This window comes from Martes martes (assembly GCF_963455335.1).
Source record: "Martes martes genome assembly, chromosome: 11".
NCBI classification, from domain to species: Eukaryota; Metazoa; Chordata; class Mammalia; order Carnivora; family Mustelidae; genus Martes; species Martes martes.
Window position 1 is genome coordinate 51,751,061 of NC_137899.1, and position 27,998 is coordinate 51,779,058.

At 34.6% G+C, this 27,998-nt stretch overlaps 1 protein-coding gene and 2 pseudogenes across 4 annotated transcripts in view; 2 read left to right on the plus strand and 1 right to left on the minus strand.

Annotated features, from left to right (window-relative positions):
• SNX13 (sorting nexin 13) overlaps window positions 1–27,998 on the minus strand; it is a 130,870-nt gene that overhangs the window by 30,355 nt on the left and 72,517 nt on the right. For both annotated transcript variants that reach the window (XM_080818897.1, XM_080818898.1), the window contains exons 10-16: window positions 24,889–25,027; window positions 24,413–24,501; window positions 19,876–19,975; window positions 18,506–18,699; window positions 7,349–7,453; window positions 6,597–6,729; window positions 1,950–1,987 (exon numbers count right to left, since the gene is read on the minus strand). In XM_080818897.1, the coding sequence (XP_080675023.1) occupies window positions 1,950–1,987; window positions 6,597–6,729; window positions 7,349–7,453; window positions 18,506–18,699; window positions 19,876–19,975; window positions 24,413–24,501; window positions 24,889–25,027 (798 nt within the window). The remainder of the gene's footprint in view (window positions 1–1,949; window positions 1,988–6,596; window positions 6,730–7,348; window positions 7,454–18,505; window positions 18,700–19,875; window positions 19,976–24,412; window positions 24,502–24,888; window positions 25,028–27,998) is intronic.
• LOC308352620 (large ribosomal subunit protein eL39-like) lies at window positions 12,397–12,651 on the plus strand (annotated as a pseudogene). The gene has a single exon. The product of its transcript is annotated as a large ribosomal subunit protein eL39-like (transcript).
• Window positions 16,274–17,646, plus strand: LOC308352414 (heterogeneous nuclear ribonucleoprotein A1-like; annotated as a pseudogene). Its single transcript has 2 exons — window positions 16,274–16,697; window positions 17,111–17,646. The product of its transcript is annotated as a heterogeneous nuclear ribonucleoprotein A1-like (transcript).

Below are 27,998 nucleotides of genomic sequence, written 5' to 3' on the forward strand. Positions count from 1 at the left end.
CCAACTACATTCTGATTTAGAATAAGTATTGTTTAGTAAAAGAAAAATATTATTTCAAAACAAGTAGACTAATGCTGTCCTGAAATAAAATACAATTTTTGTAAAGTAATCCTTCAGTTAAGATTCTTGGACTGCTTGCAAAAAAAAGAATTTTTTTTTAACATCATGCTGAGACAAAAAAGGAAAGTTCAAATTTACTGTGATAATCCATACAATAATGACTGCACTGCTAGAAATGCTTGAAATTTACCTGCCAGTCCCAAATAAAAAATGAGTAAATCCCCACATTAAATATTTTCTTTGCTTACTATATTGGAAAAAAACTATTATGACCTATTTTACAATCTTAAAACTATTTTTTAAAGGTAGCTATCCACTAAAATTTGTATATATATTTAAAAAGAAAGAATTCAAAAGACTCCAGCTACTTAAAACCTTGAATATAATAGATGCATGTGAGTAACAAAATACTGCAAATCACTGACCTCAAGTGTGACCTTTGTCAATCGAGAGACTGTATGGTTTATATTTCTATGTGACAAAGGAATCACTCTTATTTGAAAAAGCATTTATTCCAGATATGGAATAAAGAAAAAAAAAGTATTTGTTACTAGTGTTCAAACACTTGTACAAGCACTATAAGTGTGACTACTTGAAATTTCAAATGAATGAAGTTTCATCACACTTGAAAACCTTCATTATAAATGAACATTATTGCTAATACTTTCTTCACGCTCTAGGAGTTATTCCTTTTTGTTATAAGGTTACAGAATATAAAGAATAAATGGTAATGATACCAAATTTAGGATTTAGGAAAATATTTCAAATGTTACATCATATCTGACACAACACTATGGCTGACTGCTTCAGTGTTTTGTTACAGGCTGTACTTTGTAGAGTAATAAAACACTCAATAAGGTTATTTTTTGAAATATAGTTATACAGAATACAACATAAGATAATGGACCTATAGACCATTTAGCTTTTACAAAAAGTGAAAGAAAAAGTAATGTAAATAGAATAAGAACAAAGCAAACAATCTCTCCCTAACCCCCTACAAACTCTAGACTGAAACTTTCATAGAATGTATTTCTTCCTAGCAGCATTTTATGAAATAACTTATTCATTACAAGGATGGATATACAAAAAAACTGAAATGTTCACTATTTCACACTTCACTGTGAATGTATAAAATGCCAATGACAGCTTATGTGCTAAAAATATATCATTCTTAAATTTGTAATCATAAAATAATGTTGTTTAATTTACTCTAAGGCCTTAAGCTTAAAAAATTTTTTTACAACAACCAGAACTGGTTATAGTGCACACGTTAAGAAATATCTGGGAGTTTTCAGATATCCTAATTTTATATTTCTTTTCTACATACAAAAAGAAAAACCTAATTTCAATGTAAACATTTGTATATCACAAGTTTACTATCCAACATAGCACTAACCAAAAAGTCATTTCAAAATACTACATATTGGGATTGAAAATAATGAAGTCACCTTTTTTACAAACTACAACTGAATTATGCAGGTGTAACTTAAGCCCATTTTTAATTTTAATTTTTATTTTTTTTAAAGATTTTATTTATTTATTTGACAGACAGAGATCACAAGCAGGCAGAGCGTCAGGCAGAGAGAGAGGAAGGGAAGCAGGCCCCCTGCAGAGCAGAGCGCCCGACGTGGGGCTTGATCCCAGGACCCTGGGATCATGACCTGAGCTGAAGGCAGAGGCTTTAACCCACTGAGCCACCCAGGCGCCCCAAGCCCATTTTTTAAAAATAAAAATAAATTTCAGAGATGCTTATTATGTGAATTTAGCATTTAAAGTAAATAACTTATTATATTAAAGGATGATCTGAGAGCTTCCAATATTTACTTATGTATATTTACTTTTATATTTTCAAGTCACTGTGATAATTAAGTACCCATAATAATACTTACCAAATTTATGCTTCCAGTAGGAGACCCATTAAAAGACTCTGTGGGAGGAGAAATTCAAGTTAGTATACAGAAAAAAACTTTTGAAAGAGTTGTTTTACCTAAGGTTCAAACACCAAGAATGAAAGTCACCCAAGCAAAGACATAATAGAACAGCAAAGGAAACTGTGGTATACTACTCCCCAAACACCTGCTCCCTTAAGCCTCGTGTTTTTGCGAGCCACATATTTCAGAGAAAAAGAAAAAAAAAATATATATATATGTATATATATATACATACCTAAGTTGCCTCTACAAAACACACATCAAAAACAGACATTCATGTACAGGAGAGCAATTATTAAGTATTTTACTCTTATTGTATCACATAGTTTTCTGATAAAACATAAACATGAAGAAAACACTGCAGAGTGAAGTTCACTAGGAAATGTCAAGGTTTTTTGTTCTGTCTCACTGGATTAAGAAATAATACAAATAAAATTTTTCTTTCATGTGAAGAATAAATAGATTAGTTTGTATACATAATATATCTATTATGTCCACTTATTCTTGGTAGATTTGGCTCAAAAACATTACAACCCTAGATTCATAGATCAATATATAACCAATAGAAAAAGATAACATAAACTCCATATGCACTGCCATTTAATTAAAAAACTAAAAATTATTTTTAGAAAGTAATGTTAGAGAGCCAAGTCAATTACACATTATTAAAATTAATGTCTTTTCCTTCGGTGTTTTATTCTATATATAAGCACACAAAGTTACCAATTAAAATGTCCCTCACTTAAAAACAGAAATGAATATATGGTGAAGCAGTAAACATATACAGCTTAAAGTTAATGTATGGCTTCCAGAACTTAAGAGATTATTTATGAATCTACATGTCTAAATGGGTCTTCAAAACCAGTTTCTATTACTTTTAGAAAGAAGCGGTTTGTGTTGCTTTCCAGCTTCAACAATCTAAATGCCCAAGAACATTTCTTGGTCCCTCAGACCTATGGTCACAAAAAGTAAACAGGAAATTCCACCTAGGATTACCCCCTCGTTAACAGCAAAGTGATAATTAAAATGAGCAAACAGTTCTCTATCCACCTTATTCAATTATATACCTCCTACTTCCTTCTGTAGTCTGCCCACCTCTTAAATCTTTCTACCAAAGACAAATCAAGTTAAAAGAGCAATCAGAAGGAAAACAAGGTGTAATTTATTTTTGTGATCAACAACAATAAGATCCAGAAATAGAGTCTAAAATCAATCAAGGCCCACATTTAGTCAAGAATTTGATAACTGCCTATAAACATTAGAAAACAAAAGAAAGTATGATTTGATATGGCAAGAAAACTGTGAGTAAAATTAAAACAGCATTATTTAAATATTTTTAATATTTAATTATTAAATATTTATATTAATGTGGTTAATCAATTAACATGGTTTTAATGAATGAGAAATATCAACTTTAAAAGTATTTTAAGGCTGAACTGACTTAAAAAAGCAATACAAAGACAAAGAGAAGGAAAAAGAACACACATAATGACAAAAGCCATTCAGCTACCTACCTACCTACTTAAGTTTGATTAAATAGGAATGAAATTCCTTTCCCAGAAGGGGAAAAAAAACTAACCCACTGAAGGATACAATCACACATAATAAGACTTGGCCCATTCATTTTAGGCTCACCTGTAGCCTCCATTTTTTTTAAAATTATCTATACAGTTAAAAACTAGATTAGACAATTATTTTAAAAATGTCTAAAAAATAAATTGTCAAGAATCTTATTTTTTTTTAATTTTATTTGAGAGAGAGAGAGAGAGAGAGAAAACGAGCGGGGGCAGGGCACAGAAGGAAAGGGAGAAGCAGGCTCTCCACTGAGCAGGGAGCCGGACACAAGGCTTGATCCCAGGACCCTGGGATCATGACCTGAGCCAAAGGCAGATGCTTAACAGAATGAGCGACCCAGGTACCTCAAGAAACTTAATTTTAAAGACAAAAACTGATTTTATAACAAGAAATGTGGGGAAGGCCTATTTTTGATTAAACAATCTTATAATAACAAGAAAATCATAAGCATTACTATTTGAAAAAGTCCCAGCAACTGCCTAAAACCTAAACACCAGCAAAGACAATAAACCTGACATTTATTTATACCCATCATTCTACATACTTTTTTCAAATGGTTTCAAGAAAAGGAGTTTATACTCATCATTCTACATATTTATACCTATCATTCTACATACTTTTTTCAAATGGTTTCAAGAAAAGGAGTTAGACAATTTCTTAGTTATAAAGATTATAAAAGGTCACCAAAAAGGACAAAAAATATTAAAAAGCAATGTCCTAGAAAAATAAAAGATACATTAATGTATATAATTCCAAACTTCAATCAATAATTCCAATGTGAAGGATGACTCAGTGGCTGATACATAAGAGAAGTACATTTACTTCAGATCAAGACAAGTTGCAGAAAAAATTTTTTAATGTACTTTATGCTTTAAGTAAGTTTTGGGAAGTTTCTGATTAAAAAAATTGGTTCCATTAGCTGCACAGAAGACAACTAACTAGATTGCCTAGAAAGATATGAATAAAAGTTAAAGTCAATTTACAAGACTTTGACAGAGTTCTTACACTATAGGAACAAAAACTACTGCCACAGAATGTAATGCTACTATCATCATTTTAAATTATAGATTACTTAGAAGCTCAAACAATTGGCTGATTATGATTTAACTTATCTCCTCTCATTCTGGGTCATATAGCAAATCCTACATAATACTAAGAAATCTCTAGAGTATATATATATAAAAAACATAGTGTGTGTGTATATATATATACATACACTATATAATACTAAGAAATCCCTAGATGAAATGAAAATAAAAATATTTATATATTTATTTATGTATTTTTATATATAGTGCACTGCTACTTGCAAATTTCATAGCAGCTCTGTAAAAGACTTTTCAATAGAAACAGTAAATACAGATAACACTGTATGATAAACTTGAGTTACACTGAATTTTACTCAGCTCCTACAGAAGCACTTTAAAAAAAAAACACCAAACTTCCTTAATTATGCAATCAAATCCAGTTAATGGAACATTATTCCAGGTTTACAAATTAAACCAGAAAGGGTATTAATTTAAAAACTCAAAATATTAGATCAACAACCAATATGAAGTTATTAAATCTCAAATGCAAACTCCTGTAACTGGATTTCTTAGATTATTTAAAAAGTAAACTCTTACTAATACTGACCAGGGAAAGAAGGAGGAAGGAGAGGGGATAAGAAGAGTAGTAACCTGCTATAACAGAGATTATTTTTTAAAGCAATGCTAATTGGGGCGCCTGGATGTCTCAGTTGTTAAGTGTCTGCCTTCAGCTCAGGTCATGATCCCAGGGTCCTGGGATAGAGCCCCACACTGGGCTCCCTGCTCAGCGAGAAGCCTGCTCCCCCTCTCCCATTTCCCCTGCTCGTGTTCCCTCTCTCACTGTGTCTCCCTCTATCAAATAAATAGATAGATAGGTAGGTAGATAGATAGATAGATAAAAATAAAGCAATGCTAACTACTTAACAGATCTATTGTATCTCCAACTCGAAGTAGTCCTGCCCATAGAGCCTATTCATAAATGGTTAAAATTACTCTCAAAATAATTAGTGAACTCTTGCCCACTTACTTTTTATTTCCATTGCTTATTTGAACATACCAGGAAGCTTATCACACCTTACATATTCTATTAGTTTTATAAGTACTTCTGAATTGGATCACCAGTAAAATGGTCATTGGACTTCATAATATGCAGATCTGTGCTCTAAAGGCTGCCTCTTTCACTATTTTTAGGTAACTGCTTTTATACTACTAATAAAAATTGATGTTTTAGTTTATAAATCATTCTCCTATACATAATTTCCTTTAAATCCAACAATGCTGTACCAACAACTCTGAGGTAAGATATTACTATGACAAAATTATTATTCCAGATTTACAACTGAGAAAAATTAGACTTTAATTGTTTGGTCAACATCACTATATGTACTAAGTAGTAGAACGGCAGTAAAATCTAAATATTCTGATTCTCAAAGCCTGCTTTCTTCATTATGTCATACTGATAATATCCTCATTTGAAAACAACTGAAAGATTGGAATAAGCCACTCACGTAGTTTCTTCCACCTTATACTAAGCAGGATTTGGAAAACAGTATTATAAAAGAGAAAAAAATTATTTTTTTAAAACAATGCTTTATATAGTTTATGGTACATTCTCAGGATCACAGCTTGTTATCTCATTTAATCTTCTCAATAATCCCGCTGTTAAGTCATGAATATTATTAGTTACTAGCAAAACGGAAAACACCATAAAAAATATTTGGGTGACAAAACTCAAGAAAACATTCCTCTTAAGACTTCAAGGCTTTTATAGTTCTGTTTTAATCTGTTACTAAATTTTCAGCCTTTTAATTTAGTGTAGTAACTAAACTTTGTCATTCATTTATAGAGTTTTAAATATTTTACAATTTATATTGGGCTTCAAGCCATTTTTTACCTTGCTTGAAACATTGTCTTTTGGTCAACAGTATATAAGAAGAGATTTATGTATATGCGCGTGCGCGCACGCGCGCGCGCACACACACGTGCACATGCGTCACCTTACCTCCATCACCATCATCTGATCCTCTGAAACTAGGATCTTTTAACATATCCAGCTCAGCTAACATGCGCACATAAAGTGCATTCTGTCTGAAGGAAGGATAAAATCTTTCATCTCGTAGCATCAATTCATAAACCTTGTTGAAATAAATCAAGATATTTCATCATTAATACAGATAATGTACTAATTTTCACTAATAAGATTTCAACAAAAGCTGGAATGGGGTCTTGTTATAATCAATCACAGGTTCCATTATTTATAAGGTGCCAGCAATAAGCCTACATCACAACTAACGATTTCTCAACTAATTTCAAAATTAATAATCCCTCTAGTACCTAAGTGCATTGAAAATGGTCCCATGGCAAGGCAAGTCACATGACAGGTTATAGGTAATGTTCCAGGAACTAGTGTTCTCTAAGAAACAAGTCTACATAAAGGCTCCAGGAACACAGTAAAATAAATTTATGTCAGGCCATTTATACATCATCATTAACTCATGAAATCCTATGACTATATTTCTGGCCCTTCAGTCAGATTTAAATAACTACCCAAATAAGGATTTTCCTCATTTGTCATTTAAATAAACAAACAAAGGACTGGCCTACTTTTTTTTTTAAATGAGAAATGTTAGTTAACTTATCTTTTTAGTTACCATTATACTTTTATGTTTCAATAACCTTTTAAAAAATCAATTACATGCATATAAAAACACATTTTCATAAGAAACATATAATGACAAATGTTATATATAATACCTTCCTTTGAATGTCATCAAAGATTTCAGGGGTTGGATCTTCATGATTCAAAGTATCTGCTAATTTTGCTACCAAATAATCATCAACAGTAACTCTTGGAGATGCCTAACAGAGAAAAATAAAATAAAGACCTTTTTGAATTTCTAAACACAACTTAATTCTTAGAGTAGAATTATATAATGGATGGAACCATATTATTGAAAGTAATTGGTAAAAAAAAAAAAATCCTTGGTTTGTAAACAACACCTTGACATTTAAGAAGGCTGAAACAAAACAAAACCTTCTTGTCATCATGTAGTATAAAGTACACTGGGAGACAAACATGGATTTAAATCCTGACATTTGCTGAATTAGTTACCTCTCAATAGGATTCATTTCCTCAATCTGTAAAATGGAGATAATACTACCTATGGTTATTATATAACCATATTAATATTTCACCATATTAAAAGAGATTTATCTGGGCACCTGAGTGGCTCAGTAGGTTAAGCATGCCTTCAGCTCAGGTCATGATCCGAGTCCTGGGACTGAGCCCTGCGTCAGCTACTTGCTCAGCAGGAAGTCAGCTTGCCACCACCGCCGCCCCCCCCCCCCGCCTGTTCCCCTGCTCACGTTCTCCCTCCCTCTGTCTACCTCAAGTAAATAAAATCTTAAAAAAATATATATTAAAAAAATAAAATTAAATTAAAAAAATTTTTTAAAAAATGAGAGATTTCTAAGGCATACAACCAGTGTCTGGCACATAGGAATAATGTCATGAGGAGTTAAGTGCTGAATATCAAGTAGTCCTGGATGTGTATTTAATATGACTGCCAAAAGAATAAGTCATTTGTTACTTATTTAACACTAGAAACAATCTTTTTAAAATAGTCTTTAAGAGATTACTGTTCTCCTAAATTTGGCTTAAAATGCTGCAGCGAAGTTCCAGTGTGATATGGGAGGGCAAAAAATATAAAATGTTGATTTTTCCAACAACTTCCATTTTAAAGAGCATAATATGACAGATATGCCACACAAATATAAAATTTGATGTTCAATGTGAAAAATTTCTTTATTGAAAGAAAAATGCTGAAAAGCTAGAAACATTTTTTTTTTTTTTAACATGGTCATCTTTGGCATGCCAACTTTCAAATTTTTAACTCTGAAGGTTCTGGAGAATAAATGAACGATAAGGATGGGAAATTCTAAAGAAACTTGCACAAGAATGCATTGTTTAAATAATTTCTCTACCCAATAGAATATCCATGGAAAAGACTGGATAAATACAGAAAAGGAGAAAAGGTTTCAAAAGTAAACAACAGGGTATAAATGTGTAGGAAAAGGCCTACACAATGTCTAATGCTCCCTGGTTCACTCTACATTCTAGTTAGTAAACCCAAGTAGGTGGTTACGGTTTTTTGCAGGAGGAAGGAAGGAGTGCTTATTTGTTGTTTGTGTGTGTAGAGGAGGGTGTGGTGGTGGTGGTGGTGGCGTGTGTGTGTTTTCCCCTGAAACAAAAAAAGAACTGAACAACTTCAAGTATGTGACAAAAATTAGAGAGGGACTGATTTTAGCTTATTTTGTCCTGTCAGTTGCCCTCTAAGCTCATGAAACTCAGTTTCTAGGATATAAGAGGCATACTTAAAAATAATAACATTTTACATTTATTTAGTTTACTTTTTCCTATAGTCTCAAATATACACAACTGGGTTAGGACTCATCCTTGGCATAACGTGACCAATACTTGTAAAGAGCTTTCATGGGACACAACCAGCCAGATCTACCTACTTAAAAAAAAAAAATACAAAAAAATATTTATGTATATTTTTTACCACTTTAACATAAAAATGCAAAAATGTGTTTTTCCAAAATTATCTGTTAATCTGCATTCTGTACTTTTCACACAAATGTGGTTATTTAAATAAAACAAGAGGACTAGTTAACAGCAATTAGTAATTAATAAGACTAATTAAACAAATAATGTTTGAGAGAAACATAACTAGGTTTTACCCTTCAAAACACTATTTAACTTTTTAAGCTTTATTTTTTAGATATTTAAATATTGTAGGCAATATTATTGTGTATTGTTAAAATGCATAAACATAAGACCTCGAAAAAAGTTATACACAGAGGCACGCTGGTGGCTCAGTCATCAAACGTCTGCCTTTGGCTCGAGTCATGATCTAAGGGTCCTGGGATACAACCTAGCTTTGGGCTCCCTGCTCAGTGGGAAGCCTGCGTCTCCCCCTCCCACTCCCCCTGCTTGTGTTCCCTCTCTCCCTGTGTCTGTCTCTGTCAAATAAAATCTTTGGAAAAAAAGTTATATACCTAAAATAAGACTTAACAGACTATCTACACTTAATCAAAAAATTACTTTCTTTTTATTCCATGATTCCATAGAATATTTTACTTTTTTGAGTCTCCTTTTTTAACAATACTTCTCTGATCTGCCTGCAGATTTTAAGACATCACTTTTTTTTTTTTTCCTGTAAACCAAGTGGTATAAATGAATACAGTCAAATACAAAATTCATTTTGACTTTCAGGTCTGCTCTTAAGCCTACATCACACTTACTTCCGTTATCAGTCCAATGTGATGGTATCAAGTTAAATAAATGTCTTTTCAGTAAAACTATTTAGGCACAGAAAAATTACAGTTTACTTACTACAAACTGCATCTATAAATTTACATATAGACTATTTGTGTCTAAAATGCTCTTTTTAAACATTTCAAACATAATGGATATCGCTAAAAGTTATTACCTCTCCTTCTCAAGGAAAATGGGTTTTAAAACACAGAAGTCATTTAAACTTGTGAGACCGAAGGTGAATACCAAAAAAATTATAGTTTTAGTAAAGAAACTAAGAAAATCCTGTTAGCTAACTATCTCCTTCTTATGGTATTTTTTTGAGTTCTCAACAATCTCATTTCAAAAAAAAATTAGTCCTTCCTTGACAAATTGAGGTTTCTTTGTAGCCTATATACACAACTCAAGTCAGTCTATCCTTTTCAAGGTTCCTTTTAACCTCTTCAAAGATTAGTAATTTATTTATTTATAAATTTATTTATAAATTTCTATTTACCGTAATTCTTTTCCATATTTATTTTTAATGTATTTTCAAATTAGGGGACACTATTCTTACCACCCTCTCTGAAAATATGACTTTACTGTATGTCAATATTTTAGCATCTTTTCTATGCCTGGCAACAATGATAGCCATGTTGAAGCAAATGTCTATGGAAGTTATTTTCTGACATTTTTATGTCAAAAATCTCACTACTGCGGCACTTGGGTAGCTCAGTTGGTTGAGTGGCTGACTTCAGTTCTGGTCAAGATCTCAGGGTCCTAGGATCAAGCCCCGAACTGGGCTGCCTGATCAGCAGAGTCTGCTGCTCTCTCTACCTCTGTTGCTCCCCTTGCTTGTGCTGTCAAATAAATAAATGAACTCTTAAAAAAAAAAAAAAACCCTCATTATTTCTAACGTTTTGAAGAAACTAAAAATTGACCAAAAAACTTTATTATGAAAACCTCAGTATCACAGGTAAGCAAGTGATACCCTGTGTTAGCAGCATTGTATAGAAGGAATATATGATATTTAGCAGGTAAGATCTTTTCATTTTTTTTTGGTAAGAACTTTATGGACTGAAAGGAATTTGTTAAAATTTACATTTGCACTGTGTGCTATCACTTCTGGGCCTTTTGGCTAAGATCAAATGCACTGTTTGCTAAATATACAAATACATAAGCAAAGTTTATTTTTTCTGCAATTTATTAAAATCTTAGAAATCAAGAAGATATCTAAAACTCCCATTTTATTCAAATCAAAGTACCAAACACCAATGGAAAATAAACTCTCATTGCCACAACCTGATGTAACGTGATATACTACAGAAAGCAAGATTGCTGGTAATATCTACCAGAGTAAGATCTAAATTTCAAAGGGCCACCAATTCCTTTCAGTCCATAAACTTCTTACCAAAGGCACCCAAAATTAATTCTAGTTTTAAAAAGCAAGCAAGTGGGGTGCCTGGGTAGTTCAGTCCTTCAATGTCTTCCTTTGGTTCAGGTCATGATCCCAGTCCTGGGATGGAGTCCCAACTAGGCTCCTTGCTCAGTGGGCAGCCTGCTTCTCCCTCTGCCAGCCACTCACCCCCTGCTCTCTCTCTCTGACAAATAAGTAAACAAAATCTTAAAAAAAAAAAAAAAAAAAAGGGACAGGCTAATGTGTGTTCATTTGTGTAGTATGCCCAAGCTAATTCACTTAATAGCCACTACTTTTAACTGACCAGTGAGGTCTTTTGGGGAGATGAAAAAAACTTTTTACTGACTTAAAATTATTTGCAAAATTCAGTTTCCAAATTTGCTTTTATATCCCTTTTTCCACCAAGATCAATCCCAAAACATTTTTTGCATATCATGTAGTCAGTATGCTTTATTTTGGTTATTTACTCTCCCTAATCCAGGTATAAGGCTCCTTTCATCTGTCGTTAAAATGATTTAGTCCTTCAGCCTCTTCTATTGGCAATGTCTGGGTAATGCTGATGTTGGTACCATAATCATTCTCACTTTCATTATCTGAACTTTTAGAAAACATGGTTACAATATTCATAATGTTAAAAATTTAAAAGTCCCATCACAATACAAAGCACAGGATAGGAAAAGCAAAAGATGAATAGTTAACATTCATGATAACAATGCACTTAAGCTGTACATGCAGTGCTATATGATGGAGAATTCATTACTGTGAAGAGTAAATAATGACTGCCAATAGCAGAAGGTAAGGGAAAAAGACAGCAATGACTACCGAAGGAGAGAAATTCATGCCACAGTCATCTGACACTAAAATGCTGCCTTCAACACTGAATTCTGGAATCATGTATGGGTTTTGCATTTTTTCTCAATCTTCTCCATCCACTAAAATGTGGGACTTACAGTATCTTGGGGAAGGGTTTCCCAAGACTTAGGATGTATTTCAAAGCTTTAAAAAAGTATTAACTTCAAAAACATAACAAAATCGTTTTCTCTTTTTTGCCACCATCCTGCTGTGTGCCGCTCGCTGTTATTGACCATGTCTTTTCACAAGACTATCAGGATCAAGCGATTCCTGGCCAAGAAACAAAAGCAGAATCGTCCCATTCCCTCAGTGGATTCGGATGAAAACTGGTAATAAAATCAGGTACAACTCCAAGAGGAGGCACTGGAGGAGAACCAAGCTGGGTCTCTAAGGCGTCCCACATCACGCGATGACACACCTAATTGGCACCACGTATTTAATTAAGCTTCTTGAAGACGATGTGTTCTATTCCATCACCCTGTAAACACCTTTCTGCCTGGCCAATAGATACCATTTATCAGCGAAAGATTTTTCTGTTACTATAGCTCTGCACCAGTGGGTTGGTTTGGTAATAAATGTGAGGCCTTTGAGCTTTAAAAAAAAAAAACAAAAAACAAACAAAAAAAAAACATAAAAAACTCACAGTTAATTTCTCACTGGAAATAATGAAAGCCAGAAAACAATGAAATACTATCTTTAAAATGCTGAAAAAAAATGACTTAATAACCATTAATTTTTTATTTTTCCAGTATTAACTGTAATCCATTCAACTGGACTACATATAACAAAGGTGACTCTATAGCCTACTTTAAAAATTAACATAGAAAGATATACACACTACAGCTGTGTTTTTAAATAGCAGAAACTCTTGAATGTGTTCAGGTAGAAATATGAACAGCAATATTCAGAGCAAAAGTACAACAGAAAAGAAAGGGAAACAAACCAAACTGCTCATAATATTTTTGAAGGTAGGGGCGCCTGGGTGGCTCAGTGGGTTAAAGCCTCTGCCTTCGGTTCAGGTCATGATCCCGGGGTCCTGGGATCAAACCCCACATCGGGCTCTCTGCTCAGCAGGGAGCTTGCTTCCCCCTCTCTCTCTGTCTCTGCCTGCCTCTCTGCCTACTTGTGATCTCTGTCAAATAAATAAATAAAATCTTTAAAAAAATATTTTTGAAGGTAAATAAACTCTTAGACTTCAGTGCAAATGAATTACACTTACATAAGTCAACATGTATAAAATTCAATATAATAATGAGGGGAATAAAAGCAAGGCATATAGTCCATTCCATTTATATAAAGGTTTAAGAAAAGCTAAGCAAGATACTGCTTTAGAATATATAAAATGGTATGGGAAAGCAAGCAAATAATTACAGAAAACTGGGTTCATCAAGAAATAAGAAAACAGGCAAACAAGACAGGTGAAACACGTGAAGAATATACTAAGGATCTTCAAAAGCACAGTACATGTTTTATTTCTTTAGCCAGATGGGATATACAAATGTGTCTGTTACGTTCTTTAGAGTATGTACTCTTTTAAAAGTAGGATATAATTCATTTGGCAAAAATATAAGCAAATGGACTAAAGAGCAGTTTTCAAATAAAATTCACACTTAAAATTCAAATACAAGGGCACCTGGGTAGCTTAGCCAGTGAAGCATCTGCCTACAGCTCAGGTCATGATCCCAGGTTCCTGGGACTGAGTCCCACACCAGGCTTCCTGCTCAGCGGGGAGTGTGCTTCTCCCTCTCCTTCCTGTTCACGTTCTCTTTCACTATCTCTCTTGCTCTCTCTCTCTAACAAATAAAAATAAAATCTTATTTTATAAAGTTCAAATACAATTTTTGTGCTAGTATGTATAAATTTGAAGGTACTATATAGCATAGCTGTTACAAATACTGGAGTATGAGGAATCTTGAGGATTGTTGTGTCCATATTCACGAGCAATACTGGTCTATAGTCTCCATGATATCTCTGTCTGGTGTTGGTATCAGAATGACAGTTTCGTCTTGCCATTTGCCACGACGTGGATGGAACTAGAGGGTATTATGCTGAGCGAAATGTCAATCAGAGAAAGACAACTATCATATGATCTCCCTGATATGAGGAAGGGGAGATGCAATGTGGGAGGTTTGGGGGTAGGAAAAGAATAAATGAAACAAGATGGATCAGGAGGGAGACAAACCATAAGAGACTCTTAATCTCACAAAACAAACTGAGGGTTGCCAGGGGGTAGGGAGAGGGTGGTGGGATTATGGACATTGGGGAGGGTATGTGCTATGGTTAGTGCTGTGAAGTGTGTAAACCTGGTGATTCACAGACCTGTACTCCTGGGGCTAATAATACATTGTATGTTAATAAAAAAATTTAAAAATTTAAAAAAAAAAACAACCAGAAAGCCAAAAAAAAAAAGGAATGAGTTTCTCAATCTGTGTCTTTCAAGACATTTGCCCATATCATCTAAGTTGTCTAATTTGTAGTGTAAAGTTGTTTATATTTGCATTTAGTCTTTTTGATTTCCATAGGGCTGGTGATGATGCCTTCTGTTTGATTCATGATTTTGGTATCTGTGACTTCTTTTTTTTTTCTTGGCCAAGCTGGCTAAAGGTTTGTCAATTTTAAAGAATCAACTTTTGGTTATATTGATTTTCATTACTGTTTTTCTGTTTTCCATTTCATGGATATCCATTCTGATCTTTCCCACTTCCTTCCTTCAGTTTTCCTTGAATTTATTTTGCTATTCCTCTTCTAGTTTAAGGTGAAAATGTAAATTGCTGTTTCAAGATCTTTCTTCTTTCTAACTAGGCATTTAAAGTGACATATTTCTCTATAAGCACTGTGGTCATTGCATCCCATAAATTTTGATACACTGTGTTCTCGTTTTCATTCAATTCAAAATACCTCCTAATTTCCTTCTGATTTCTTTTGACCCAGAGACTATTTCGAAATGTGTTAATTTTTAAGAATTTATAATTTCTCAAAACTCCTTCTGTATTACTAATTAATTCTACTATGATAAAAGGACATACTTTTGTATGATTTCAACACTTTTAAATTCAGAGTTGTTTTATGGCCTAGCAAAGGGTCTATCTAACGCAGATAATGTTTCATGTAAGCCTGAAAATAATGTGTATTCTCTGCTGTTCTTAGGGAAAGTATTCTATAGATGTGCAGGTTTGATGTGGTTTATAGTGTTCTATAGTGGTTTATAGTGTTCTATAGTGGTTTATAGTAGTTTATAGTGTTCTATAGTGTTCTTCATTTACTGTGTACCTTTGGTCATATTCTATCTAATTGTTCTATCACTACTGAAGTCTTCAATATCTACCTGTTGTTGAATTGTCTATTTCTTTCTTCAATTCTGTCAGGTGTTTTGTTTTGTTTTTTTTAAAGATTTTTATTTATTTATTTGACAGGCAGAGATCACAAGCAGGCAGAGAGGCAGGCAGAGAAAGAGGAGGAAGCAGGCTCCCCGCTGAGCAGAGAGCCTGACGTGGGACTCGATCCCAGGACCCAAGATCATGACCTGAGCTGAAAGCAGAGGCTTTAACCCACTGAGCCACCCAGGCACCCCTCTGTCAGGTTTTGTCCCACGTATGTGGAGGTTTTGCTGTTGTGTTTGTAACTGTTTTTTTAACGGTAAATCAAGGATCAATTGACCTTTTTATCATTATAAAATGTTTTTTCTATTAATAATTTTTGTTTTAAAATCTAATGTCTAATATTAGATAGCTACTCCAGCTCTGTTTTGGTTACTGTATGCATCATTTATCTTTTTCCATTCTTATGCTTTCAATCTTTTGTATCCTTGAATCTAGAGTGTGTGTGACTTTGAGTCATGATTTTGTCACTAGTATTTGCATGACCTTGGCAAAGTTAATTTAATTTTCTAAACATGAGCTTCTTTACCTGTAACACAAGAATAGTAATACACAAAAAGATTGTTATCAAGATTAAATGAGACAAGGTTTGGAAGTAGTTCTGCCTAATATGAGTAATGAGTATTCAGAAGTATTACAAAAATTATTACTGAGATACATTCGTTAGATTACTCCTTTCTGCCCGTGGATACTGCTGAGTAACCTTCGTTAAAGTCTCCCCTCCCACCACCATCATGTCGAAGTCAGGGTCTCCTAAAGAGCCTGAACAGATGCGGAAGCTATTTATTGGAGGTCTGAGCTTTGAGACCGATGAGAGTCTGAAGAGCCATTCTGAGCAATGCGGAACACTTACGGACTGTGTGGTAATGAGATATTCAAACACCAAGTGCTCCAGAGGCTTTGGGTTTGTCACATATGCCCCTGTGGAGGAGGTGGATGTAGCCATGAACGCAAGGCCACACAAGGTGGATGGAAGAGTTGTGGAACCAAAGAGGGCTGTCTCAAGAGAAGATTCTCAAAAACCTGGTGCCCACTTAACTGTGAAAAAGATTTTTGTTGCTGACATCAAAGACAAAACGAAAGAATATTATCTAAGAGATTACTTTTGAAAAGCAGGGGAAAATCAAAGAAACTGAGATCATGACTGACTGAGGCAGTGTGTAACCATCCCTCAAAACAATGTACTGACCAAACACGCTTGAACATGTACCAGCAATAGGCCTCTGGGGGAGAGGATGATATACATCCTTGAAGCCCGAGCAGCTGGGAATGCCCAGCCTGCTTCTTTTTTCTGTTATCTCCCCTTCTCCAGAGATCACCTGTAGTTAATTAGATGACTCCTTTAAATGTGTTTACTCAACCACAGATCCTATACTGTTGATTAGGCATATCTTGCTTGCTTGTTGATTGTTATCTATATCTAATAAGTATGGGGCTGAGAAGTTGTTCTGAGAGGCAGTCTTCTCAATTGCCAACCCCTGCTCCCGTTCTCTTGAAGCTGACTTGTTTGTGCCCCATTTTTCTCCCGCGCCTTTGGAAAGTGGCAAGTGGCCGTTGGAAAGCAGCAGCAGTGGCAAAAAGAGGAGTTCTGCTTTGTAACATTTGATGACTATGACTCTGTAGACAAGACTGTCATTCAAAAATACCATACTTTGAATGGACACAACTGTGAAGAACGGAAAGCCCTATCTAAGCAAGAGATGGCTAGTGCTTCATCCACACAAAGAGGTCTAAGTGGTTCTGGAAACTGCTGGTGGTCATGGAGGTGGTTTTGGTGGGAATGACAATTTTGGTCATGGAGGGAACTTCAGTGGTCAAGGTGGTTTTGGGTGGCAGTCGAGGTGGTGGTGGATAAGGTGGCAGTTGGGATGGCTATCACAGATTTGGTAATGATGGAAGCAACTCTGGAGGTGGCAAAAGCTGTAATGATTTTGGCAATTACAACAATCAATCCTCAAATTTTGGACCCATGAAAGGAGCAAATTTTGGAGGCAGAAGTTCTAGCCCCTATGGTGGTAGAGGCCAATACTTTGCTAAACCACGAAACCAAGGTGGCTATAGTGGTTCCAGTAGCAGAAATAGCTACGGCAGTGGCAGAAGGTTTTAATTACTGCCAGGAAACAGCTTAGCAGGAGAGGAGAGCCAGAGAGGTGACAGGGAAGCTACAGGTTATAACAGATTTGTGAACTGAGCCAAACACAGGGGTAGCAGGGCCTAGCTGCTTCAAAGAAGACATTTTTAGACAATACTCATGTGTATGGACAAAAAGTTCAAGGACTATATTTGTGACTAACTGTATAACAGGTTATCTTAGTTTCTGTTCTGTGGAAAGTGTTAAAGCATTCCAACAAAGGGTTGTTTTTTTTTTAAGATTTTATTTATTTATTTGACAGAAATCACAAGTAGGCAGAGAGGCAGGCAGAGAGAGAGAGAGGAGGAAGCAGGCTCCCTGCCGAGCAGAGAGCCCGATGCGGGGCTCAATCCCAGGACCCTGGGATCATGACCTGAGCCGAAGGCAGAGGTTTTAACCTACTGAGCCACCCAGGCACCCCCTAACAAAGGGTTTTAATGTAGGTTTTTTTTTGCATCCTTGCTGTTGATTGCTAAATGTAATAGTCTGATCATGATGCTGAATAAATGTGTCTTTAAAAAATGTATTATTACTGGGATGCCTGGGTGGCTCAGTTGGTTAAGCGGCTGCCTTCGGCTCAGGTCATGATCCCAGCGTCCTGGGATCGAGTCCCACATCGGGCTCCTTGCTCAGCAGGGAGCCTGCTTCTCCCTCTGCCTCTGCCTGCCACTCTGTCTGCCTGTGCTCGTTCGCTCTCTCTCCCTCTCTCTCTCTCTGACAAATAAATAAATAAAAATCTTTAAAAAAAAATAAATAAAAATAAAAAATAAAAAATGTATTATTACTAATGTTACTACCAAAGAAGATGAAAAAACTAATCAAAACAGAGACTTACCTTTTCTGATAAATACTGTTCATATATTCCAACAGCAGCTGCTCTTAGGAGACCTTTGGTTTGGTTGGTTTGATGTTTTCCATCTTTCTGACGACTTAATAAAACTTCCAGTTGCTGTTGGGCTGTAACTCGGTATCCTTCCACTGTCATCCAGAAGAAGAGATGTGCTTGACCTCCAGTTTGCTGCATGTAATCTACCAAACAAAATCCATAACAATATAGATATTAATGTCACATATTTTTGGATGCATGTAGCCATGCAAGTTAAGAAGGATTAAAGTTTCAAATACTTAAAACTCTACATTTTCAAACTGTTAAGCAAATGCTTAAGATGAAGAATGCTTACATCACAAATTGGTTAGGTTAAAAAGACCACAGTTATGTAGAAAACACAAATGGATGCACGCATTTTTTTTTTAAATCTCATTTTTCATAATAAAATTTCTAGGAGATAAAATTACTACAGAACGCTTCATCAGAAAGAAACTACTTCAGGAACATTTGGCTTCTATTCTCAATAAAGATTACTGATTATAATATTAATATTCTTACAAATATTAAAAGTAAGGATTAGGATCTTCAGTTAGCCATGCATTTATGTTTTTGGTCATGAAAATGAAGAATCAGGGAGGTTTACTGAAAATGTCCTCCAGATAAAAAGCAGTGTTGATGTATGGTTGACCCCTGAACAATGCGGGTTAGATCAGGAGCACAACTCACCATGAACTCAAAACTCCATGTATGATTCCTGACTCCCCAAAACCGTAACTACTAATAGCCTACTATTGACTGGAAGCCTTCCCAATTATATAAACAATTAACACATACAACATTCTGTATGTACTATATTCTTAAAGTAAGCTAGAGAAGAAAATGTTAAGAGAATCATAAGGAAAATACATTTGTATTACTATACTGTATTTATCGAATACAATCTGTATAAATAAGTGAATCTGCACAGTTCAAATCCATGTTGTTCAAAGGTCAAATATAATATTAACAAAATTAGTAAATACTTAAAATGATATAAAAACAAAGACCTATTCATGCACAAAATGATACAAACGCTAAAAACAATGTCTGCTGCTGATAAAGAACTCTTTCTCGAATAATTTAAATTCATAGAATCAGCTAGAATTTAAATGAGCTATTTAACAAATGCACATTTAAGTTATAATAAGCGTTTCTTTCCTTCTAAACAAAATAAATCTCTACCTCTATCATTTCCAAAAAAGGGAACACTTCAGAGAATGGAGAGTGGAGGAAAGATATATTTGGTATGCTTAATATCAGATATGTAAAGTTTAGTAGTATTTACAATTATAAAAATTTCGAGGGCTGTTTTATTTTCATAAAACGGATTTACCTACCCATAAAAAATTGTAGTGCAACATTGTCTACAAGAATGCTGTCCAGGGGGACTGTGCAAAGTTTCCCAAAATTTGCTGCCAGTTTCACAGTATTTATTTCCTAAGAGAAAAGTAAATGCAGGTCAATATTTCATCTACTCATGCATTAGGTTAAAGATCTTTTCATAGATACAAAAATGTTAAACTAAAATGGAATAAAAATAAAGTTTTTTCTTTTCTTTCTCCTTCATGTGGGTTCCCAACAGTCCCAGCCTAGAGAATTTCCTAATTAAGAGCTGCTTAGTAAATATGCATTAAAAGTATGATAAGCATTCACTTCTTTCATTATAAAATAATTCTGAATTACTAGAATTTCAAATATTCTCTATTTCTACATATTCCAAATGAAAATGAACATTTCAGGAGCTAAAGGGGATGTCTGGAATGCTTACAATGTCCAAGAATAAATAAATCCCAACATGTTCAAGTACAGACTGAAGTCTATTCACTGAGAAAACAGAAAATATCCCAAAAGAGTAATTTTTCTCCTGAGAGAGTAAAAACTCTACCATCTTTCATTAAAAATATGCTTCTTCTCAGATGACCTAAACAGTAAATTAAATTTAGTTTTCAAAGTCATAAAGCAAGATAACTACCTACGCATGAAAAAACACAGAAAAACAAAACAAAACATGGATTCAAAATTTAGACAGTCTAGAGATGCATGGGTGGCTCAGTCAGTTAAGCATCTGCCTTCAGTTCAAGTCATAATCCCAGGGTCCTGGGGTCGAGCCCTGCATTGGGTTCCCTGCTCAGTAAGGAGCCTGCTTCTCCCTCTGCCTGCCACTCGTCCTGCTTGTGCTCTCTCTTCTCTCTCTCTGACAAATAAATTAATTAAATCTTCAAAAGAAATTTATAGAGAATCCACGTGTCAAGCACTGTGCTATGTACTTTATACACATTATTCTCCACAACAATCTTATTGGATAAATATCACCCACCTCACTTAACAGATAAAAAAGCTGGAATCAGAAAGACTGCCTATGATTACAGAGCTGCCAAGAATAACTTGGTGTTTTCAAAGCCTGCAGACTCTTCCATAAAACCTGAATGTTTCTGTGTCACCAATTTCTCTGGATTCCTAAATCCCTATCTCACAATCCTCTATTTAAAAAAGAAAGATCAGAGGCGCCTAGGCGGCTCAGTCTGTTAAGGTTTCCCTTCAGCTCAAGTCATGATCCCAGGATCCTGGGATTGAGTCCCCTGTCGGGCTCCTTGCTCAGTGGGGAGCCTGCTTCTCCCTCTACCTCTGCTCCCCTGAACCCCGCTCATGTGCTCCATCTCCCTCTTGCTCTGTTCTCTGTCAAATAAATTAATAAAATCTTAAAAAAAAAAAAAAAAGGGAAAGAAAGATCAGAAGGTTTTTCTGAAAGTTAGGGCGTCTTAATTAGGGGCAGATACTAAATTAGATGTAGTTAATACATAATGGAAAAGAAAAAGAACTTGAGAAAAGGGGAAAACTTCCTCTCTAATTAGTATTTTCCTTCATATAAATACTGTATAATAATAGATAACTGACTTAAAATGTCTGGCATAAAGCAACCTGTGCCAGCGCATGTTTTTTCCTAAGTCTTCTTTCTTCAAACTTACCACCTCTTTCTTTCCTAGAAGCAGCTTCACATATGAGAAGCAGAGGAGTATTCACCATAACTTTATTTGTAATAAAAAAGATAAACAGCCATCTAAGATTTCAAGATGAGTAGTAGCATGGTTAAAAAACTTTATCTCTGTGCAGATTCCGACTTTTCTTCCCAAGTGAACTAATAAAAAAGGTAAAGCTTGAGACTCAAAAAAGAATTGATGGGCTTCAAAACAAGGTATCTAAATTTTAAAGGGATCTGCTATCAAAAAGTGTTTGAACATTGGGGCGCCTGGGTGGCTCAATCAGTTGAGCATCCAACTCTTGATTACAGCTCAAGACATTTACTCTGGGTCCTCGAAGCAAGGCTTGCGTTGGGCTCCACACTCTGGGGAGTCTGCTTTAAGATTCTTTCTCTCTCTCCCTCTCTCTCTCAGCCCCTCCCCCTGCTCCCACTCATGTGCTCTCTTGCTCTCAAAATAAATATTCTTCTATACTGAATGTGCATGGGTATATAATTTCAAAATACAGTTAACTGAAACAAAGACATACATACACATAAACTCAGGTATTAGACAAATGCAGGCATCAAGTAATATGAGTTATAATTAATCCAGCAACTAAACTCAATATTTATAAAAATCAGTCTTCTATTCCTTAAGAAATTTAAAATTTAAATACATTTTAAAATTACAAGCCCAGAGAGTCACAATAAATTTCCAAAAGAGAAAACCAGAAAAAAAAAAATTGACTACACTGAAAACTAGGGTAGTAAAAAAAGCTCTTTTCTGTTTCCAAGGCCCAAATCTCTGCTTTTCTCTAAAGAGCTACCTATAATCACTGTTTCTAATTCATCTCTCTCCATTTTCTCCTGGACCAGTTCCAATAAGGGTTTCTCTCCACTACTCCAAAATGCTATTATCAGATCACCAATATTCTTCTGGTGGCAAATCAAATGGTCAATTCTAAGTCTTCATCTTACTCAACTTATTAGCAGCCTGCAACATACCTGATCTCTTACGTCCTTAAAAACTTTCTATAATTGGCTTCTGGAATATCACACTCCCAGGTTTTCCTTCAATTTCACCAGTCACTTACTCTGTTTCTTTAGGTAGATCTTCCACTTTGTCTTAAACTCTAGTAACTATACTGCCTCTGGACTAAGTTCTTGATTATATTCTTAACTTATACTCACTGTCTTAGGTAACTCCATCCAAGTGTCTTTACTTTAAATAAACATCTAATAATCCTGAGGACCCTCAAAGTTCAGGTCCATCACCAACCTTCCCCTTGAACTACAGTGCTTACCAGCCAGCAGGTCTATATGATTGTCAAATAAGAATCTCAAACTAAAACATCCAAAATTTGATTGTCTCTTCTCAATCTCCTCTTTGCTGTATTATCTATTTTAGTAAATAGCAACACCATTCATGCAGTCAGGTAAGAAATTCTAGGAACCCTCCTTGAGTCCTTTTTTTTTTCCTCACTCCATATTTAATCTATTAGCAAATCTATTAGTACTACATCCAGTTTCTAATTACTTCCCACAACCGCTGCAGACATCTCATACTGGACTAAACCAATCGTCTCCTAAATTATCTTTTAGTCTCCATTCTTATTCCTGCCAACTCTACCACAATTTCTTTTTTTTTTTTTTTTAGATTTTATTTATTTATTTGACAGACAGAGAGCACAAGTAGGCAGAGAGGCAGGCAGAGAGAGAGAGGAAGGGAAGCAGGCTCCCCGCCAAGCAGAGAGCCCAATGCGGGGCTCAATCCCAGGACCCTGGGATCATGACCTGAGCCGAAGGCAGAGGCTTTAACCCACTGAGCCACCCAGGCGCCCCTCTACCACAATTTCTAAACATCACAAAGACCCCAAGTGATTATTTTACCTCATAAGTCAGGTCATGTCACTTGCCAGCACAAATCTCCAACGGATTCCCATCACAATTAGAATTTTTTAAAAATCAGGGCACCTGGGTGGCTCAGTGAGTTAAGCCTCTGCCTTCGACTCAGGTCATGATCTTAGGATCCTAGGATTGAGCCCCGCATCCGGCTCTCTGCTCAGGAGGGAGCCTGCTTCCCCCTCTCTCTCTCTGCCTGCCTCTCTGCGTGCTTGTGATCTCTCTCTCTCTGTCAAATAAAATAAATAAAATCTTAAAAAAAAAAAAGAATTTTTAAAAAATCTTACTATGGTAGATAAAACCATATATGATATAATCCCTAAGGTTCCTCTCCTACTACTATCATCCCTTCTCATTCATTCCATACCAGCCACGCTGACCTACTCTAACTCACCAAACATCTTCCTATCTCAGGGCCTCTGCATATGATTTCACCTCTGCCTGAAAGATTCTTTAAAAAAAAAAAAAAAAATTCTCAACACTTTCTCATTATTCTATCAGATTTCTCTAAGCTCAAATGTAACCAAATCACTCAGCATCTATCTAAAACATTCTAGACGTTCTCTATCTACTTTGCCTTACTTGTTATTTTTTATATTTACTTATTTTTAACACGTTTTTTAACATTATATAATAATTTATTTATTGGTTTATTTTTTGACTCTTCAACTAAAATGTAAGTTCCATGAAGAGAGAGTTTTTGCCTATTAGGTCCATCTAAAATGGCGCTCAATGTATAATACTATGTAAGTGTTAGATTTTTAATAAAAAATGAAAAGATGAATAAACCAATAAATAAAATTTTTAATTGCTGTAGCATTTTTTAGGAAATGTTTTAATCTCTTTAGTTTTAACAAATACTTATAAACTATAATGTATAAGAGAAATTTTTTCTGCAAATCCTTTTGTGGAGGGCCACACTAGTTAGTATTTCACATCTTGTCATTTGCTAGATATTTAAGTGAATATGAAGTATTTATAACTAAACATTAATTTTAAAGTACTTTACTTACTTTGCCTGACTGCAATCGCTGTATTCTTGAGTCACATACTTTCTTTACAAATAGTAAGCTATTTATTTGATTCTTGATAGTGTTGATATCTAAATACAAACAAACTGATTATGAGCTAGTGGTAATGTTATTATTGAAATACTTTAAACATGTACGTACTGTAATTTAACATGAACAGAGCAAAACACTTAATAAAAGAAATAATCTGAAATTTTATAGTTAAATTATTTAATTAAAATAAAACCATGCCTATTATTTTTACTTTAGAGATAATTACAGTATCAACAGCCTCATATATTCAGAAAATTATAATGCTTTTATTCTTAACACACATTAACATAATAAGAAGATTTAGACTTAGATAAGGTGAAAATAACTAATAGCATAAAATGACATTTGGGTAAATTAAAGTTTTGTTTAAAGACAGAGTGATGATTAAAGAAGTACACATTTCTGTACTTAAATGAATTACTTACCATCACCAACTGTATCTAGAGATCGAAGATACTGTAATTCTTCTGCTGCCTTATCTCTGACTGCTTCTAGCTCTCCAATATTGTCACTCAATTTAATAATGTTCATAAAGGCCTCATAGTTGCAATTAGAATCACGGATCTGAAAATAAAGTTTAAAAAACAGGTGGGAGAAGGACTCAGGAAAAAAAGATCTTCAGGGTCTACCACATGCTAGGTAGGCACAATCTTATACCAAGTGTTTATGCAGTGCTTTTAAGAACACAAAATGAAAACCTCTGTACTCATGATCCCAAAGAAAGGTAAAGGAGTAGAAGATGAGATTAGTGGCAGTGAAAGGCCAATCTGGTAGGGTACAGTATATGTGGTAGCTTCCATTCTGAGTGGAATGAAAAGTTATTGGAGGGTTTTAAACAGAAGAGTGGTGTACTCTGACCTAAACTGAACAGAATCAATGTGATGACATAACTAACTGTTTTTCTTCCCTAGCCACATGCTGTTTAAGAACAGGAATGGGAGTTGAGAGTTGAGTTGAATTTAACCAGAGTGTGGCTTCATCAAAAATATAACAAAGTAAGACACAAAAAGTACTCGAGGATATTATAAAGTGACTAGCTGCTGTGACTGCCAACAAAACTTAAGTAAAGGAGTAAGGGAAGCAATGAAAAGGCAGCAGACTTGGGATACTATACATTCTCTATAAGGAGTCGAAGAACTGGGGACTGTAGAAGTCCAGAACTGGGGAAAAACTAGCTAATAAGCACATGAAAAGATGCTCAATATCATTGAGTCATCATGCATATTCAAGTTAACCACAACAAAACAGCAATGCCAAATGCTTGTCAGAATGCAGAGAGATGGGGGCTCTCAACTGGTGCTAGGGAAGCGCAAAATTAGAACAAAACTTCAGAAGACTACTCGGGAATTTCTTTCACTTTATGTAAATTTTATTTCAATGATTAAAAAAAGGTAGGTTATTAAAGACATGATTTTTCTAAGAACACATTAAAAAACAATTAAACAGCTGTCCATTTATCTGCTCTAGTTGAAAATAACAATATGAGGTAATCTATTCCACAGTAAGAGAGAATATTCATTCTTAATTAGTTCGTATTTTTAAAAAAATTCACATTTAGAGATGAATAATGCAAATCCATCCATACTATAATTAGAAATGACTTAAAAACTATCGTTAGATAACACTAACATATTATAGAAAGAAGATATGTTACTACTAGACTGCTCTAAACTTTTCCATTCAAATAGAAATGAACTATATGGTTAGATATTAATGTAACTGAACTAAGAATAAGAACTGAGCTCATTTTAATATTTATAATACCTATGGATACAAGGTTTTCCACACAATTAATGTCAAAAGACTAAACCAGACAACAAAGTAGGCTAAAGATCCTTTACTGATAAACTTTGCTCTTTTAAATATATTTTCTGATTCTATACTGCAAAATGAAATAAGGACCAATTCCTGTTCATTAAACAGAAAAAAGACCCAAGCATCATACACAATAGTAGTATTAATCCAACTCTAGGGAGAACAAGTAAAGACATGGTGGTTTGAATTTCTTTTAGAGCATATTTTAAATTCCACCCCCTCAAATGTTTACACCATGTATTTAATTATATAGTTAATATAAATTCAGCAAAAGAAAAATTGAAAGCTGAAGAAAAATATATAGGAAAAAAATTATTCCTACTCCCAGGAGTGAGAGATAACCGTAACATTCTCCACCTTTTCTGTACCACAAATAAGATTATACAGTACTACATCTTGATTAAGTTTAGTATAAAACATCCATTTTATTGTATTCTAAAAAACATTTCCTAATACCATTTACCCTTATTTCATTACTGAAATGTTTTTGAATTTTACCTCTTTACCTAGTTTTTAAAAAATTACTTTTTTATTATATAACCAATACTCCCTATAAAGAGAAATATATAAACAAGAGAAAAAATTAAAACATTCATAATCTTTCATAATCCTACATAATCTTATTAAGATTTCAAACAGCATATATACTATCAGAATTATATAGTCATTAATAAGAATATAATTACTTATATATTTGTTTTTTAAAAAGCATTCTCTAGACACACATCACCTCTGGTTATCCTTTTCGTATAAAAAATATAAACCTCTTGGGTACCTGGGTGGCTCAGCTGGTTAAGTGTCTGCCTTCTATCAGGGCATGAGCCTATGATCCTGGGGCCCTCGGATCAAGTCTCACAACAGGCTCCCTGCTTAGTGGGGAGTCTGCTACTCCCTCTGCCCCTTCCCCCCCCCTTATGATCTTGCTCTCTCACACTCTCTCTCTCTCAAGTAAATAAAATCTTTAAATATATATATATGTACATATGTATATATTAGCATTTTTCATTATTCAAGACACACTATCATCATTCTTTTTAATAGCTTCATGTATTCTATTTTATCAATATGCCATAACTTATTAAACTAATCCTCCATGAAGAACACTTAAATTGCTTTCAATTTTTTAGTTGTTTTTTTTTTTAAAGATTTTTTTTTTTTTTTAATTTGACAGAGATCACAAGTAGGCAGAGAGGCAGGCAGAGAGTGAGAGGGGGAAGCAGGCTCCCCGCTGAGCAGAGAGCCTGATGCGGGGCTTGATCCCAGGACCCTGGGATCATGACCTGAGCTGAAGGCAGAGGCTTTAACCCACTGAGCCACCCAGGCGCCCTCAATTTTTTAGTTTTAAAAGCAATGTTGCCATCAATGTCCTTAAATATAAATTGTTTCAAACTTACTTATTATTACTTAAGAATAAATTTCATAAGTACAACTCCTAACCAAAGGATATGCATTTTTAAAAATTTTAACTAGGCAGATATGCATGTTTTTAAAACTTTCACAGAGCCCAACAGGACACTAAAAAAACTGACAAAGGAAACAAAGAACCAGTTGTATGGCCTCGAAAAAAGGCTCTAGGAATACAAAACTAACAAAACAATTTCTGCCTGCAGGTAACCCACAATCTGGTGGGAGAGAGAAAAATTGCTGCAGCAACAACAGCAAAACAATGTCAAGTTTGATAATGGCTACTAGAAACAAAGAACAATAAAGTAATTCTTTC